Source organism: Trachurus japonicus, chromosome 24 (genome assembly GCF_045865225.1).
Source record: "Trachurus japonicus isolate A0001 chromosome 24, Traja_1.0".
Classification (NCBI taxonomy): Eukaryota; Metazoa; Chordata; class Actinopteri; order Carangiformes; family Carangidae; genus Trachurus; species Trachurus japonicus.
In genome coordinates this window covers 19,638,582-19,654,296 of record NC_140930.1, presented here as the reverse complement: position 1 = coordinate 19,654,296, position 15,715 = coordinate 19,638,582, and the positions used below count along the sequence as shown (strand labels likewise).

Genomic DNA, 15,715 nt, shown 5'->3' with positions numbered 1-15,715 from the left:
TGGTGTTTTTACATGTTCCCTAATATTTCCATCAATTCTCAAAACTGTACATTTCATTGGTCGCCTGTCAATTACATCATAAGCTCTGTATGATTAGGCTATGTGTAAATTGTGTTGAGTCTTTGACTTATTTATCTTTTCTTTAAACTATGTTTTTGTAATGGTCTATTATTATACAATGCTTTTGATTATTTGTGTTTTTTGATGTGCTGTTCTGCATCAATATATAGACTACCTTGTTGGTTCTGTACTTGATCAATAAAAAAAAGTGTTGGTTAGAGGCTCAATAACTTTTTTCTTTTTTTTTTTACACCAAACTATTGCGATTTTTAGATAGGGGTACTGGCTCACTGAGCATATGTCTCTGAGTATGTCTCTTTCACTGTATGTCTGTGTGTATAAAGCACTTTGTGCTTCAGGCTTCAAACCATGTATGAAAAGTGCTATGTAAATAAAGTTTGATTTGATAAGATTTGTAATTGCTGTGAGCTGAAATCAGCCTCCTGCACTGCAGGGACATACAGTATGGGACTGCAGTGATACCAGACCTATGGGACAGACCACCAGAGCGGCCCCCCGTCACCACAGGGGGCGGCAGTGCACAACAGTGTCGGTGGCCAGCCGCCATTCAAGGAGAAGAAGAAGCAGCAGCCCTCTCTACGTCAAGCCCGCGCAATACGAGAGGCTTTGAAGCTTCATTTACACCGGGGAAGGAGAGGAAACAACCGTGGAGCCGTGAACTAGTGATGGGCAACCGAGGCTTTGTTGAGGCTTCGACACCTTATTCGAGTAATGGTTCATTACTCGAGGCTTCACTGACACAGTCGCTCGAGTATGACATCTAGTGTTCAATAAAATGAAGTGCAATTGAGACGTGTCATTCGGTTCATTGATTGTTTGAGATTTGATTTGCCATGCACACTCCTGTTCAACAAACGTTACATGGTTGTATGGTTTCAAGCTGACACAATAAAAATAAAAATATAAAATAATAACATGAAGTTTCTCATTTGGCATATGATTGTGATAGGCTTTCGGTATTGACTTAGCCTGATATAGCTATTAGGCTCTGCTATGAATTACATTCTCCTCTGAAACAAGTCTAAACAGTCTATGGCTTTATACGATGTGAAATGGTGTAGATGGCAAATGTGATCTCATTTCAAAATAGAAAAGAAATATGGCAAGTTCGGCAAAGGATTCGATCTCACGTCTGTGGGGGGAAAGCCCGATGTAATCACGGTGCGCCACCGTCAGTTTCACAATGTCTCGTACGGGACGTATTAAATATTTCTGAAGCCCATACAGTCGTTGACGCTTCAATCGTTACAAATATGCGTGTTACAACGCTTAAATAAATTATTTTTCCTCTGCTCCACATATCATGTTATAGAATTCCTGGTACTGAATGCTACACTTTCCAACCAAATCTCTGCCGCCTCAGTTTCTATGTGCTCCGAACCGAAGGCTCAGCTCAGCTCTCACAGAGAGCCGAGACAACCAAAACATTGACGGTGCTTCATGAATGACTGAACCAAAGATATTCAACTGAACCACTCAACTGCTTCAAACGTCATCCAAGTGGTTCATACGTCACAAGTCACGTGACCAAACCACGCCTCGGCACAGTGGTTCGATACAATTTGCTTCATGAGCTACGGCGCATGTGTCGGAGCCTCGGTGTCAAAGGACCATCACTACCGTGAACCGGTGAGCAGCTGTGAGCCCGGTGTGTAAGAGCCTGAAGCTGTGAGGACAGGTCGGTGCAGCGAGACTCCTACTCGCTCCTACTGCACCACAGGTCAGTAGCCTACGACTGTCATGACTTCATTAGTTAGCCTACGTATCCGGGACACTGAAACGACTGAGCAGAGTAACGTTAGCTGCAGTTTTCTGCTTCAATAATAATGAAAAAACAACGACTACTGAACAATCAGGAAGTACAGCTACTAGTTACATGTCGCTGTCAGTGAGAAATACCAAAGCAGACCAGCATGTATAAGGCACCAGTTGGAGCTGAGCATGACAGAAAGAGTAAATGCAGGAGTGTGTCTGCCAACCAATCTGCCACTTATGGCACAGGTGTGTCCAGCAGCAACACAGGCTCCTGTAGCCACCACAACCTGCTCTCCTCTCTGCACAGCAGCTGACTGTGTCAAATGAGACTGCTCACAAACTGTCTGTGTGTGTGTGTGTGTGTGTGTGTGTGTGTGTGTGTGTGTGTGTGTACAGTGTGGACAGTTCAGTCAGGAGTAGCAGCATCACAACAAGGTGGAGAGTCAGTCTAGTTTAGATATGGACATGTGTGACAAACACATGATTAAACACAGAGAGGTGCCATGAATGAATGAATGAGGGAAAGTAATTAATTTACACAGTAAACTTTCTAGTAAAACTGACATGTACCTGGGTCAACTCTCTAATTTTTTGGCCCCTTTCACTGCTGTAACACATTTCAGAGCACAAACACTGTTAACACACAGGTCACCTCCTGTGCTGTCATGGATTAAAGGGCGAGTGTACCTTTGAAATAAGTTTTGAAAACACATTAACCGATATGAGGCTCACACAGAGACATGAGAAGTGACAGATCTGTTTGTATGACAGTTTGCAGATCACTCAGGCTTCTTTGTGTGTGCTCTGGTGCATGGCATCACTCCTACAAGTGTGTGTGTTTGTGTAAGGTCTGAGAAGAAAGGCAAATTGACTGGAAATGGAAAAATGTGTGTTGCTCCTAATGAAGAAATGAGTGAGCTTATACTCATCATATGTTATGTAGAGTAGAGCTATAAACAAGCAGATAAATAAATATATCAAACTTCAGCTTGGAGATGCCTCTTGGGTAAAACTGAGTGTCTTTAGAAACTGGAGTGTTGGTCAGATAATAAACTATTTGAAGATAATACTTAGGCTATGGCTCTAGGAAACTGGTGGAGAGTTTAACAATTTATGGATTGACGATAATAACAAGGTTAGTCATTAATAAGATTAATTGTTAGTTCCTTCCAGCCCTTTTGTAATATTCAACAAAGATCTTATGTACAGTAGCATGGTTTGAAAGGATACATTTGTTGAGCCAGCAGTGACATCCATCATTTCACATGTTTATGATCTGCTTCTGTGAACTGTAGCTAATTTAACTTTAGTAAACATGAGCTCTTTTATGAAATGTCAGAAATGATGATTACTTGATAAATATCAAACCCAGACCTCTGCATTTTTCACATCTTCTCCCAGGAGATCGCATCGCATCACGACAGTATGGCGATTAGCTCAGAACAGGAGGCCCTGATTGGACGGGTTTTTGAAGCCTACCTGACTGAGCATCACCATGACGACATCCTCCAGGTTATTGAAGATGACAATGAAGAGACCCATCAGCCTGTTGTTGTCAACGCCATGACACTGTTTGAAGCGAATATGGAGGTAATGTCAACACAATTCACAACACAGTATACCGCATTAAAAAGAAACACAATCATTATGTTAGAAGATTTTTTTTTCCTGCAGTGATATGTTATCAGTATGTCCCATGTAACAACAAAACCATCAATGACAAGTTCAATCAATGACAATGACAAGTTTACATACATTTACTTACTTCTGTTGAGCAAATGAAGCTCAACACAATATTATTATCACAAAAATTAAAATGAAAGTAATGGTTAATAGATGCATGTTTTATTTTATTTTATTTTTTTACAACAGTGTCCATCCAAATGACTAACAATTATAAAGCCTGACACAACCTGTGCTTGTGTTGTGATGTACTCTATATACAGTAGGTGTGTTTTGTTTCATAAGGGAATATGTCCTTTTTGTATAATCCGTGGTCTAATGTGTGGCCCTCAGGTCGGAGACTATTTCAACGCCTATCCTCATGATGTCCTGGAAATATTTGATAAAGTACTACACAGAAAAGCCCTGGAGTTATCACAGAGTACTTCCCCTGGAGGTCAAAGAAAAGAGCAGAGAATTAGACACACTCTTCATGCCCGTATTACAGGTAAGACAAGTGTAAAAGTGATGGTCACATGCTACAAGATGCTGCTCAAAACTTGCATCGCATTAGTCTGTGTGGTATTCAGACTGTCATTCATGAACTCTCTCCTCCTCTCTGCCCCTGTGTATGCCATTTGTTTTTTGGAAGTAGTAATCTGCTGGCTGCCTTGACTAGCAGTGATGATAATGGATGGTGTTGTCTCTTATTAACACGTCTAAGAAGTGTTTTTACACTTTATCCGTGAAATCCCTGAGAGTATCACAGAGAGTATCACATCATTTTTTTTAATGGGAATCCTAATCCCATGATTTTAGGAAATGCAAAGACTATATTATGGAATTTTAATGATGATCAGTGTAGCTGACGTCGCCGGCCCGGCACCAGTCACTAGCTATTAAAGAGTTCATAGTTAGGGCAAGTGGAGTTTAAAGACTGAAGGACTGACTATTTCCCAGCATCAAACTGTCACATGGATAGAACAGGCAGAGAGAGGGGATTAACACTTTCAAAAGGAAACCAGTTATTAGCACATCAGAGACATGTCTGAGCAACACGTGGGTCACATGATCAACTCCAGAAGATCGGCTGAGTGAACATAAAGCAGAATGGGAAAGTGTGAACAACCCAGAATCTACATTTTATAGTAAAGCTCTGATTCTACACTATGTGAAATCTTCTAATATCATCACAACCTACCTCACCAGTGTGTGAAAAGCTGTGATGGTTTAATAAAATAAAGTACAAAAATGGAGTAAGGTGTGTGTGCAACTGCAGGTCAGTTTGTTAGTGGTAAGGAGTGTGTGGATGAGTGTGAAACACGACCAAAAAGGACACGGTATGTTTGTTCTGTAGTTCTCCTGAGCCCAGTCTAGCGTGCTGCATCCATGACAGGTGTATGACATATACACAATACATACTTGACAACTTATCCATAATTCTGATTAAATTTGTCCAAAGACTAATCTCAGACCCTTTCCTGTGTCTGGCTGTTCTGTAACATCATGTAGTGTTAAATGTCATGTAATTAACCCCCGCCCACACATACAGTATGTCCCATTAAATGGTCAAAAATGTAAATACAAAAGTTTAAGGTTGCACTATGTGGCTAGATTGTGGTTGTGGCATCCTTCATACAAGCTAACGGACAAAACACTTGATCATGTGTGTAAAAAAAGGAAAAAGTTTGTCCCCCTCCCATCAGGAAGAAGGCAGTAGAGCATCAAAGCCTGGATAGCATGGCTGAAGTCCAGTTGTGCTACAGAGTTTGGACCGCAGCTGTTTTGATCTGTTAAGGTCACTACCTCTTTGGTAATTGACTCTCATGTGTTTCCAGGTCTGCCGGTGTGTCCAGAACTGACCAGAGACACTATTCCCCGGTCCAGAGACGTTGGGCACTTCTTATCTGTCACTGGTACTGTCATACGCACCAGTGTTGCCAAGGTAATATCATGCTTCACTTTTTTAGCAGTTGGCTGAAACCGAGCTGAATGCTGCTTTCACCTCTCCTACGTATTCTCCAACAACAGCTTTTAAATGCTTCGCTTGAATCTGCCCATTATGATAACAGTTTACAGGCTTCAATCACTAATCTACAACTCAACAGAAATATAAATACAAGGCTTTTGTTATTGCCTTTTAGCTCGAAGGAATGAATGAATGAATGAATTTTTTTTATTTTCGTGTCATGCCACCACTGTGGCCCATCCCATATGAGATTACAAGACACAACAAATACAAAAACGAAGGAACAACTTTGTCTAAGCACACAAAGCCATCTTTAAAAACTGGTTAATAAATGTGTAATATATTTAGAAATGGAAATAGAAGCCTTTATTGTCAATGTACAAAGACATGCACACCAACACATACAAGAAAGAAATGGATAAATGTGAAGAAATGCAAATTGCACATCGAATAAATAGAGAGATAAAAAAAATAAGCAACAATAAATAATTTTTTTTTGTTAATTCATTTCTTTAACTTTGGAACTGTCGTTCAGGGAGAAAATGGACCTAACTTTCCATTTTCTCACTGAACAATTGCACTACATGTAATTATAGACTTTGTATGCTATTATGAGCAAAAAATGAACTATAGTGAACTTGACGTTTTACAAACAGCAATGCGTGGTAACAAATTAGAGAAAAGGTTCTATATTTGTAATCAGATTTGTTCATCTGAACTTTTTTCTTCTGTCCCTTGTAATTAGTCACGTGACAACCGCTTATCTGGTGTCCAAGTAACTGCACAGGCTCCACTGCAGCAAATACAACAGTAACATGTCGCTGACACACTGATGCTTCAGTAGTCACGTCACATATAATCATATCAGTCAGAGACCAGTCACCACCATTTGACTCTTATTCATATTTTATCATGTAGGCATCTTTTATCATCATATTATCATAACTCCAATTACTCAAGACTTAGATTTAAGCTTTATACCTGTACACATCCTAAGTTCTTGACTGAACAATTGAAACACAATTTGTGGTTAATTGTCATGTCTTTGTTTCGAGCTGCATTACAATCAGTGCCTTCTCCACTTTTCGATAGGTTCTGGAGTATGAGCGTGACTACATGTGCGCAAAGTGTCGTCATGTTTTCACCATGCAGGCCGACTTTGACCAGTTCTACACCTTCGTCCCGCCGGTCGCCTGTCCCAACCCTGACGCCTGTACCTCCTTCAAGTTCACCTGTCTGTCTGGAGGATCTGAGCCTGCTGCCTGCAGGGATTATCAGGAGATCAAAATACAAGAACAAGTAGGGAAACTATGACAGCTCTCTGACTGAGTATTGTAACTTTATGCCTCTGCAGCTGTGCTAGCCAGAGCTGTTTTCAAGTTGTCCGTCCGTCCCATTCTCGTGCTTGTGATTTGCATAGTTCTTCAAATTTGGCAGAAACATTTACAAGGATTCAAGTATGAACTGAATGGATTTGGGCTGCCAAAGCTCCTGGTCGCAGTGTCCTCACACAACATAATTTTGGTTCCCTTATTACAACATCTCAAGAATGTATTAAGGGAATCCCTTAAAACTTGACACGAACATTCACCTGGACTCAAGCACAATTACACATTAGATTTTGGTGGTCGAGACTACTTACTCAAGACTTCACAGTTCACACAGTAATTATAACAACATTTTACATATTTTCACCAATCACCTCAGGTTCAGAGGCTGTCAGTGGGCAGTATTCCTCGTTCCATGGTGGTGGTCCTTGAAGATGACCTTGTCGACAGCTGTAAATCTGGTAAGAGCTGGAAAGCTGTGAGATTAGACACTCAGCATCCTGACTGATAATTTTGAAGCCAAAGCACTGTTGCATCATGGAAGTTGGCAGTGTTGGCCTCACATGCTTGAGCTGTATCCCTCAGTAACTGTGGACTGTGTGGCCTGCTCTCAGGGGACGACGTGACTGTCTATGGGGTGATGTGCCAGCGCTGGAAGCCCTTCTATGATGGCACTCGCTGTGACGTGGAGCTGGTCCTCCAAGCTAACAACATAGAAGTGAACAACCAGCAGGCTGCTGCTCTGCTGTTGAAAGATGTTCAGCAGGAGTTTGAAGACTTCTGGGAAAACTACAAACACGACCCCATTGCTGGTATGAAACAATTTACATAACATTATAACTGAAACTCAACTATATTCTTTATTTGTTTTATTGTTATATCTTTTTAATGCTGCTCTCTCTCCCTTGTCCTCAGGGAGGAACCAGATTTTGTTGAGCCTGTGTCCACAGGTGTTTGGCATGTATGTGATAAAACTGGCGGTTGCAATGGTGCTGGCCGGTGGAGTGCAGAGGATAGATGCTTCAGGGTCCAAGATCAGGGGTAACTCTTTTTTTATTATTATTCTTAAGCCTATCAGATACCTGGGTGTCCTATTTGATACCAACCTTCATTTTGAGACTCATGTCAGTAAGATAGATGGTATAATCCTGCTGCTATCATTTAAGGAAGGAGACACAAAATTGTGCACCATCATACATGCATTATTGTTTTGGGGTTGTCCAGGGACGCAATGTATGTCCTCAGCTCAGTTAACAGAGAGAACTTTTACGTTGTGAAGGCAATATCACAGTTTCCATACTGTGATCATGCTGTATGGAAAGTGCAACATGAAAAATATGACCTTTTGTATGATGCTGTGCTCTTCAGGTGAGTGTCATATGTTGCTGGTTGGTGACCCTGGGACTGGGAAGTCTCAGTTCCTAAAGTATGCAGCGAAGATCATGCCTCGCTCTGTGCTCACAGCTGGAATTGGATCAACAAGTGCAGGTGGGTCCTGGGTGTCATCAGTGACTCACTTTCACCATTCATCATCAGTTTATCAAGACAAGCTTGATTTGACCAGCTCATACTTAAGTTACGAAACCAGTTTATTTGATGCTGCATTGACTGAGTTTGTTGACACATCATGTTATCTGCTGAAGGACTGACAGTAGCAGCGGTGAAAGACGGAGGTGATTGGCACCTCGAGGCCGGAGCCCTGGTCCTATCAGATGGCGGTTTGTGCTGCATTGATGAATTCAACAGCATCAAGGAACATGACCGCATCAGCATACATGAGGCCATGGAGCAACAGTCTATCAGTGTGGCCAAAGCTGGGTAGGTAATAGTCACGCATCTCCACACACTCAAGGATGATCCCAGGCAAAGCAAATAATACAGCACCTTTACATGTTTAAGTGATTGTGAAGAAAGAAGAAAAACAGCCATGCCAGTGGTGAACCGACTTTTAGTGCTCATCAAGAGAATGATTAGGGGGCCATGGAGGATGCTAACTATGCTAACACCAAGAATGAGCAGGTAGACAGCAGCTCATCTGTTCACAACTGCTGGAGAAAAGTCGAAGTCTAACACATCGAACTTGATAGTAACAACCCAGTTTGTAGAGAAATATCAATTTGTTGTATAAATAGTCGTGAATAGCTTTCACTGAAGCCTGAAAAAACTGGTGTGTACATCAATCACTGTAAACATTTAACATTACGTTATGTTGCTTCCTCATGTCTGTGTTGAATAACACACTATAGTAGTGGAAAACACTCAATTTAGCTTTTGAAATGAAGAAATATGCACAAAATGTCAAAGGAATTCATCCAGTAGATTTTTAGATCTGTTCAATTCTTTTCTACAATGTTTTTGCAGAAATAAGCTGATAACGCTAAGAAACGGAGTACTTGCTTTTACAATAGACCTATTCCTACAGAAATCTGAGCAAGGATAAGATGTTGACTTCCCTGTTCTGTATCCTCCTCTGCTCTCTTATCCCTACAAGCATGGTGTGTAAACTGAACACTCGCACCACTATCCTGGCAGCCACCAACCCTAAAGGCCAGTACAACCCCAACGAGCCACTGTCTGTGAACGTAGCTCTGGCTAGCCCTCTTCTGAGTCGATTCGACCTGGTCCTAGTTTTGCTGGACACCAGGAACGCAGAGTGGGACCGTGTCATCTCCTCTTTTATTCTGGATAACAGAGGTACAGCAGGAAAAATTCTCAAATGACACAAATTGTATAACTTTTAATTCACTATATCACAATTCAGATATATATCAAGTTCACTGTGCCTTTAAACGGCTTGGTAAGAAACTTATTTGACATAATCTGAGATTTTTCATCCTTCTAAAATCTTAACGCCACAGGTATAAGCAGTTTATTTCCAACATGGGTTAAAGGTTGGGTTGGAGATCTTATTCTGGAGCATTTTTTACTAATCTGCTAGAAATCCTCTTAACACCCGATTGCAACTGAGTAAATAAAGGCTTTTTCACAAAAATTAAATAAATCACTTGCCTGGGGAACGAACAAGCCTGGAAAAACACCATCCGATCACGTACAATGTCACGTTGTAGTCAATTGAATGGTTGAACTGGTTTTTCCGTCAGGAATGCCTGCTGATGCCTCCGGCCTGTGGTCCATGGAGAAGATGAAGGCCTACTTCACTGTGATTAAACGCCTGCAGCCGCAAGTGTCTGAGGACGCCAACAGCATCCTGACCCGTTACTACCAGCTGCAGAGACGAAGCGACGGCCGCAACGCTGCCCGCACCACTATCCGAATGCTGGAGAGTTTGAGCAGGCTGGCTGAAGGTGAGGGAGGAGTTTTGGTATCAGGTGGTCGACATCTACAAATGAATATCTCAATACTGTCGAGCGATATTTATACCATGATATACATGGTAATTTAACGCATGAATACTCATTAGTATGTAGTATATAACGTTAGTACAGTTATTGCTTATCAATGATGAGTAAAACATTTTAAACTGTGTTTATTTAACTACATACTAAAGAGTATTCATGCGTTAAATGATGAATTCAGTATTTATTAATGCTTAAAGCAGAAGTAAGTGATATATTTGTGTTAATATAAGTCTTAAATAGTTATATCTTCCGACAGCAATCACTTACATAGAGTGTTTGGTCTGAAACACGGGTCTGTCAGTCCCTCTGCTCTGCTCTGAGCCGAGGAGAAAACATTTATCGTATCCTACAGTTTTTATCCAATGAGGAGAGAGAACGGCATGCAGGGCTGTGTGTGCAGCCAAGGAACTCCGTGAATGTGGCGACGTAGGGACGAGGACTGTTATGGTGCGTTCAGGGAAACTCGTATTTTTCCGACCGTTAAGTGGTACCAGTTCGATCTGGTACGAGTTCACCGGTCGGAAGTTACGAGTGGCCGTTATAGTGACTTTCACCGGTAAAACAGGTCGGAAAAACACGAGTGGGTTGCCTGAAACGCTACAAAGTCGTAAGTTGTGACTTGAAGCTGTAATTTACGATTTCAAAAGCCTACCTGGAACGCAGCATTAGCGAAAACGACCGGACCACTTACTTCTTCTTTAACTAATGTGTACCTATTATAAAGTGTTACGCAATGGTATAAAGTGTTTGGCGAAACAGCACTGTGCTGCAGGTGTTGGAGCGACTTTCCTCTTAAATAATAGACACATGGAAAAAAAAGATAACACACTCTTGATATCATCAGCTTAAAAAAATGACTCTAATTGTTTTTCTTTTAATGTAAAGTGCCCTGACCCCAACCTCCTCACCACTCACACTTTAGATAGCAAATGTTGTGTTGTGCAAGATATAAATAAAGATATAAATAGAGATGTACAGAAGCAGTTGGAAGCTGCATCACTGACACAGACTTGTTTTAACCTTGCAGCTCATGCCAGGCTCATGTACAGGGAGACAGTGACTGTAGAGGACGCTGTCATGGCTGTCTCTGTCATGGAGTGTTCAATGCAGGTAAGACGAGCTACTTTCCTACTGAAGTGATGATCTCCAACATAATTTCATCTTTGTATCTGTAAAACCATGGGTACCTTAGTTATAGATGATATCAGTTGGTCCACCTAGGCATACACAGGTGGACAAAATTGTTGTTACCCTCCTGTCAAAGAAAGAAAAACCCACAATGGTCACTGAAATAACTTGAAACTGCCAAATGTAATAATCAATAAAAATGTATTGGAAATTGAGTAATGAAAATCAAAAATGCTTTTGAATTGTGGTTCAGCAGAATTATTTTAAAAAACAAACTAATGAAACTGGCCTGGAACAAAATGACGGTACTCATAACTTAATCCTACCTTAATCTTTTTTAATGTTTATTCTTTAAAGGAAGGGGACCAACAGCTTTGTCCACGTGTGTAGATACTGTAGTCATACTAACTGGCTCTTCTCTTCCAGGGCGGTGCTCTGCTGGGGAATGTGAATGCTTTACTCACAGCATTTCCTGCTGACCCCGGTCAACAGTATCAGACCCAGTGTCAGGTGCTGTTGGAGGGATTGAACCTGCCGCTGGTCCTTCAGAGGGAGATGGACAGGATGGCAAGGTGAGTGACCGTCTCTTCCATTTGGTCACTGTCACTGTGTCAAACGCTGGTGTTCTCTTAGCCACTAATGAACACCATGCCAAATAAAAGCATTGTAGATCCTATCAATGCTGCTGCTGCAGATCGGTTGATAAGGCTAAAAGATTCTGCACACCCCCTCCTTACTGTTTCCACGCTGTGTGTAATCAAGGGGCACATAGGATCGTGGAGACTTATAATTGACTGAAAATGTGTGTTCTGTGACAGAGCAGCACTGGCTCCATGGTTGGACTGGGAAGGAAATTCAGTCTCAATCTCTGGGTCCGGCTGCATAACTGACACTGATGGAGCCAGTCACAACAACACTAATGCATGTGATATAAAAGCTGTAAAAACTTCAATGAATGTTGTGATAGTTCATGTGCTGTCAGACAGGACATTGAAACAATGACTGGAAACACTCAAATTACAACAAACACACAGGGGGTGTGGCCTCATTCCCTGTTCATGGGAAACAATTGTTTGCTGAAATATTATTGGAATTGCCTTTTCTTTTCATAAAAAAAGCATACAGCACTTTGCCCTGTTTCTTTACAGTGATGAAAGTGACCAGTAGAGTTAATTTAGTCTCATCCTGTTGTATTTTCTCATCTGTTTGAACATCTTGTGTGTTCACCAGGCTGATGAGCAGCGCGCCAGACACCTCCCAGTTTGATCCAAGAGCAGATACTCACCAGCATGAACTCAGAGACACAACGGGCATCAACCAAACACAGCACCGTCACAACACCAGTGACCAGTGTCAGGGTGATGTGAGAGAGGAGAGTGGCTTGGACTGGTTCCACTCCATCACTTCGCCAGATCACATGACTGCACCTATGATTACATCAACGCAAGAAAACCTGAATAGAAGTGCGATCAAACATTCAAACAGTCATTGTGACATTCAGAGTAACACAGACCGGGGCGGACCAGTGAGCTCTGCCACAGAGGAGTCAGCGCACTCTGTTACAAACACTGAGGAGCAGTGTGTGGTTCAGAAAATCTCCAAGAGTCTGAGAGACAGACGGCTCAGAGGCCTGGAGGTAAACCAGAGGCCGAGTGACAAGGAGGGAGGAGGGGGGCACAGAGAAAGACGTGACCCCATAAATACTGCAAGTAAAAATGTGACTGATCCTTTAAATCCAACTTCAGATTCCCACAGCTGCAGAAGCAGCACCACCACCACCACCACCACCACACTTTCCTCAGCTGGAAATGACCAGATCCAGGACAACCAGTCATTAGGCAAAGAGCAGGGGGCCCAATCAAGGACTAAGAGCGTGTGCGCTGTGCTCAGAGAGAAGGTCGCAGCTGAAGACCTCCACTCAAAACTGTCAGACTTTATATTCAAACCAAAGAAGATGTCATTCAACTCAGAGTTACAACGTGAATGTAGTGGTGACAGGCCACCTACAGGCACAGAGAGGAAGACCCAGAACCAAAGTCTGGACCGGAGAAAACATGTCGGCTGTGAGAGGGAGGGGGGGCAGGTTAAAGATGGAGCCTGTTTCCCACCAACAGAGCCGCACGTGGATGGTTTTCCCCGTGGAAAGGACCAAGTGGTTAGAACAAAACAAAGCCATGATACAGGAGATCTGGGTCAACAACAAAGACTGAGACTCAACACTGCTAATAAGACTGTGTCCGATGGCCCGGCTGGTAGCCCACCCTCTAATTCAAAGCCCTCCGTAGCGTCCGCAACACTCGCTAAACTCTCCAGATTCTCATTCACCCACACAAATCCTGCTCCTGTAGGTTCATCCAAAGGAAACGGTGCTTCTGACGTCGGTACAACCCCCGAACACATCCCCACAACAGGAAAGACTGGACCTGTTGTCACCATGGGAACAGTAAAGCATGTGTCACCCCCCCTTGTCAGCAGACTCCCACCGGGACAGGAGCCTGAGCGAGGGCCGGACTCACAGACTGAAACAAACAGTCTGATCAGCTACGGAGCTGCTCACTGCGACGGCTCTGTCAACCTGAAGAAGAGGAAGTGTTTCGAGCTGGCCCTCCCACCAAGTGTCGGTGGGTCAGAGGGTCGCTTCTCAGGACTGTCCCTCTTTGGCTCTACAGAGTTAACTAACAACCTTTTTGACACTGACTGGGACCAAGAGGTATCAAAGAAAGTCAGGCTGTGAAACAACAGGTTTCTATCAGAGAGAATAAGGTCAGCACAGCTCTTTGCCAGACGTACGATCGCCTGCTTCAGCCTGAAAATAAATAAAACTGTTCAACTGTTTCAGATGTTCAACATGCTCCTCTTGTACTTTGAATGATTCATCATTGTTTTCATATTTCTTCAGTATTAGCCAGTCTGCAGTCAACACCACGAGGGGGTTGCCACTGGAACGCTAGAAGAGAAAAGCTAGTAAGTGAGCCTTTGAGTCTGTGCTAAGCTTCTGTGGAATATCAGTTTTATTGCTGAGTTTAATTGGAAAATGTCTCATATTGCCATGAGTGGACAAAATTAAGTTCTTCTTTTCTAGAAAGTCCCCCCTGCGAGAAAGTATTTCAACATACTATGAAGTCAGGAAGTCTGAGGCAGACACTGTTTTTAGTAACCGAGACTGCAACAGGATGGGTCACCCAGACAACTACAAAATTAGGGAAAGAGTCCACTGCTGGTCTTGTGGACTAAGAGCATGACAAGGAGCTGAATGACTTCATACTAGTAGCTCTGACATTATTGCTCATGTTATCATTTTTAGGCTGGTTGATGGGAGACGGTTGGAGTGTTTTGGGGATGTTTTGATCCCCATGCAATCTGAAAAGAAGGTCAGGATGAGAGTAGAGGAGCTAAATATTTATTTTAATCTTGTAGTAGGTGTAGATGTTTTGACATACAGATGTCAGAGAGTGAATGGCTGTTTGTCAGAACAACGCTCATCTTCCCCTGATTCCCCTTAGTTCTCCCCCCCTTTGGTCATGTTGGGATGTCACCCACCATCTTAGACAGAAATGGCACAGCAGTTTATGTGTGTGTGAATACCTGAGAAAGGCTGCATGTGTCAGTCAGCAATGGTTTACAAGTGTTTACCAGATTTTTGGGTTTGTTGCTTTTTACTTGCAACAGTTTCATTCCACTTTGTTGGAGGAGGAAGTCTAGCTATGGGCCAAAGTCAACAGACAGGAGGCAGAAAAATCCTCAAAAAAGCGTCAAAGATAGACAGAGCATGGAGTTTATTCACTTCTATAGGATAAACCTGAGCCACCTTAACACCTGTCAGGCTCAGAGACACATTTCAATTGACAGGCGATCCAAAATACACAGTGCATTAACGTAATAAAATGAGGGATTTCTATTCCATAAAAATATATATGTACAACATGGGTCTGTTCCATAGACTGTAAAAAGAATGGACGTAGCATCCGTGACGTCACCCATTGGTTTTGGGGAGTCGTTTTTGTGACTCAAATATGGCGGCCTGAACAGCGCCATGTTGGATTGGCCGGCCGAGAACCCGCCCACTGGCCTCGAGGCAGCTGTCCACGGAGCTGCTCGGACCTGTCACTCAACGTTTCCGCGCCCTGATTGGCCAGAATTTTAACCTAATAACAGTAAAACTATAGAGTTAAAAAAAAATTCACCCCCCTCAGAGTGTGTGCGGGGGTAGAAACTATCGATTGAGACGAAAAAACGTTCTGACACCAGGCTTTTAACATGTTTACTGAGGATGTAAAGTCGGCGATTTTAACATGGGGGTCTATGGGGAATGCTCCCTTCTGACACCAGCCCCCAGAGGAATCCGAGGGGATTACAGTTTTTTGAACGCGGAAGTGAGCTTCACTTCTCAGACCGACAACTGCCCCCTTGGTCTGTTCATGTTTAATGTGTAA

At 42.6% G+C, this 15,715-nt stretch overlaps 1 protein-coding gene across 1 annotated transcript; it reads left to right on the top strand.

Moving 5' to 3' along the window:
* The first annotated feature begins 3,175 nt into the window (after nt 1-3,175).
* Nucleotides 3,176-14,048, top strand: mcm9 (minichromosome maintenance 9 homologous recombination repair factor). Its single transcript, XM_085770136.1, has 14 exons — nt 3,176-3,426; nt 3,853-4,006; nt 5,337-5,443; nt 6,560-6,766; nt 7,175-7,256; nt 7,410-7,607; nt 7,711-7,836; nt 8,164-8,283; nt 8,439-8,613; nt 9,287-9,489; nt 9,897-10,100; nt 11,182-11,264; nt 11,709-11,854; nt 12,513-14,048. The coding sequence occupies exons 1-14, from the start codon at nt 3,262-3,264 to the stop codon at nt 14,014-14,016; spliced, it is 3,474 nt and encodes a 1,157-aa protein (XP_085626262.1). The 5' UTR covers nt 3,176-3,261; the 3' UTR covers nt 14,017-14,048.
* The last annotated feature ends 1,667 nt before the right edge of the window (nt 14,049-15,715 follow it).

Excerpts from the sequence above, each read along its gene's own strand:
- mcm9 (XM_085770136.1), top strand. The coding sequence starts at position 3,262 with ATGGCGATTAGCTCAGAACAGGAGGCCCTGATTGGACGGGTTTTTGAA. Across the intron at positions 7,257-7,409 it reads TGTCGACAGCTGTAAATCTG|GGGACGACGTGACTGTCTAT; the intron begins GTAAGAGCTGGA and ends GCCTGCTCTCAG. Across the intron at positions 11,855-12,512 it reads GAGATGGACAGGATGGCAAG|GCTGATGAGCAGCGCGCCAG; the intron begins GTGAGTGACCGT and ends TGTGTTCACCAG.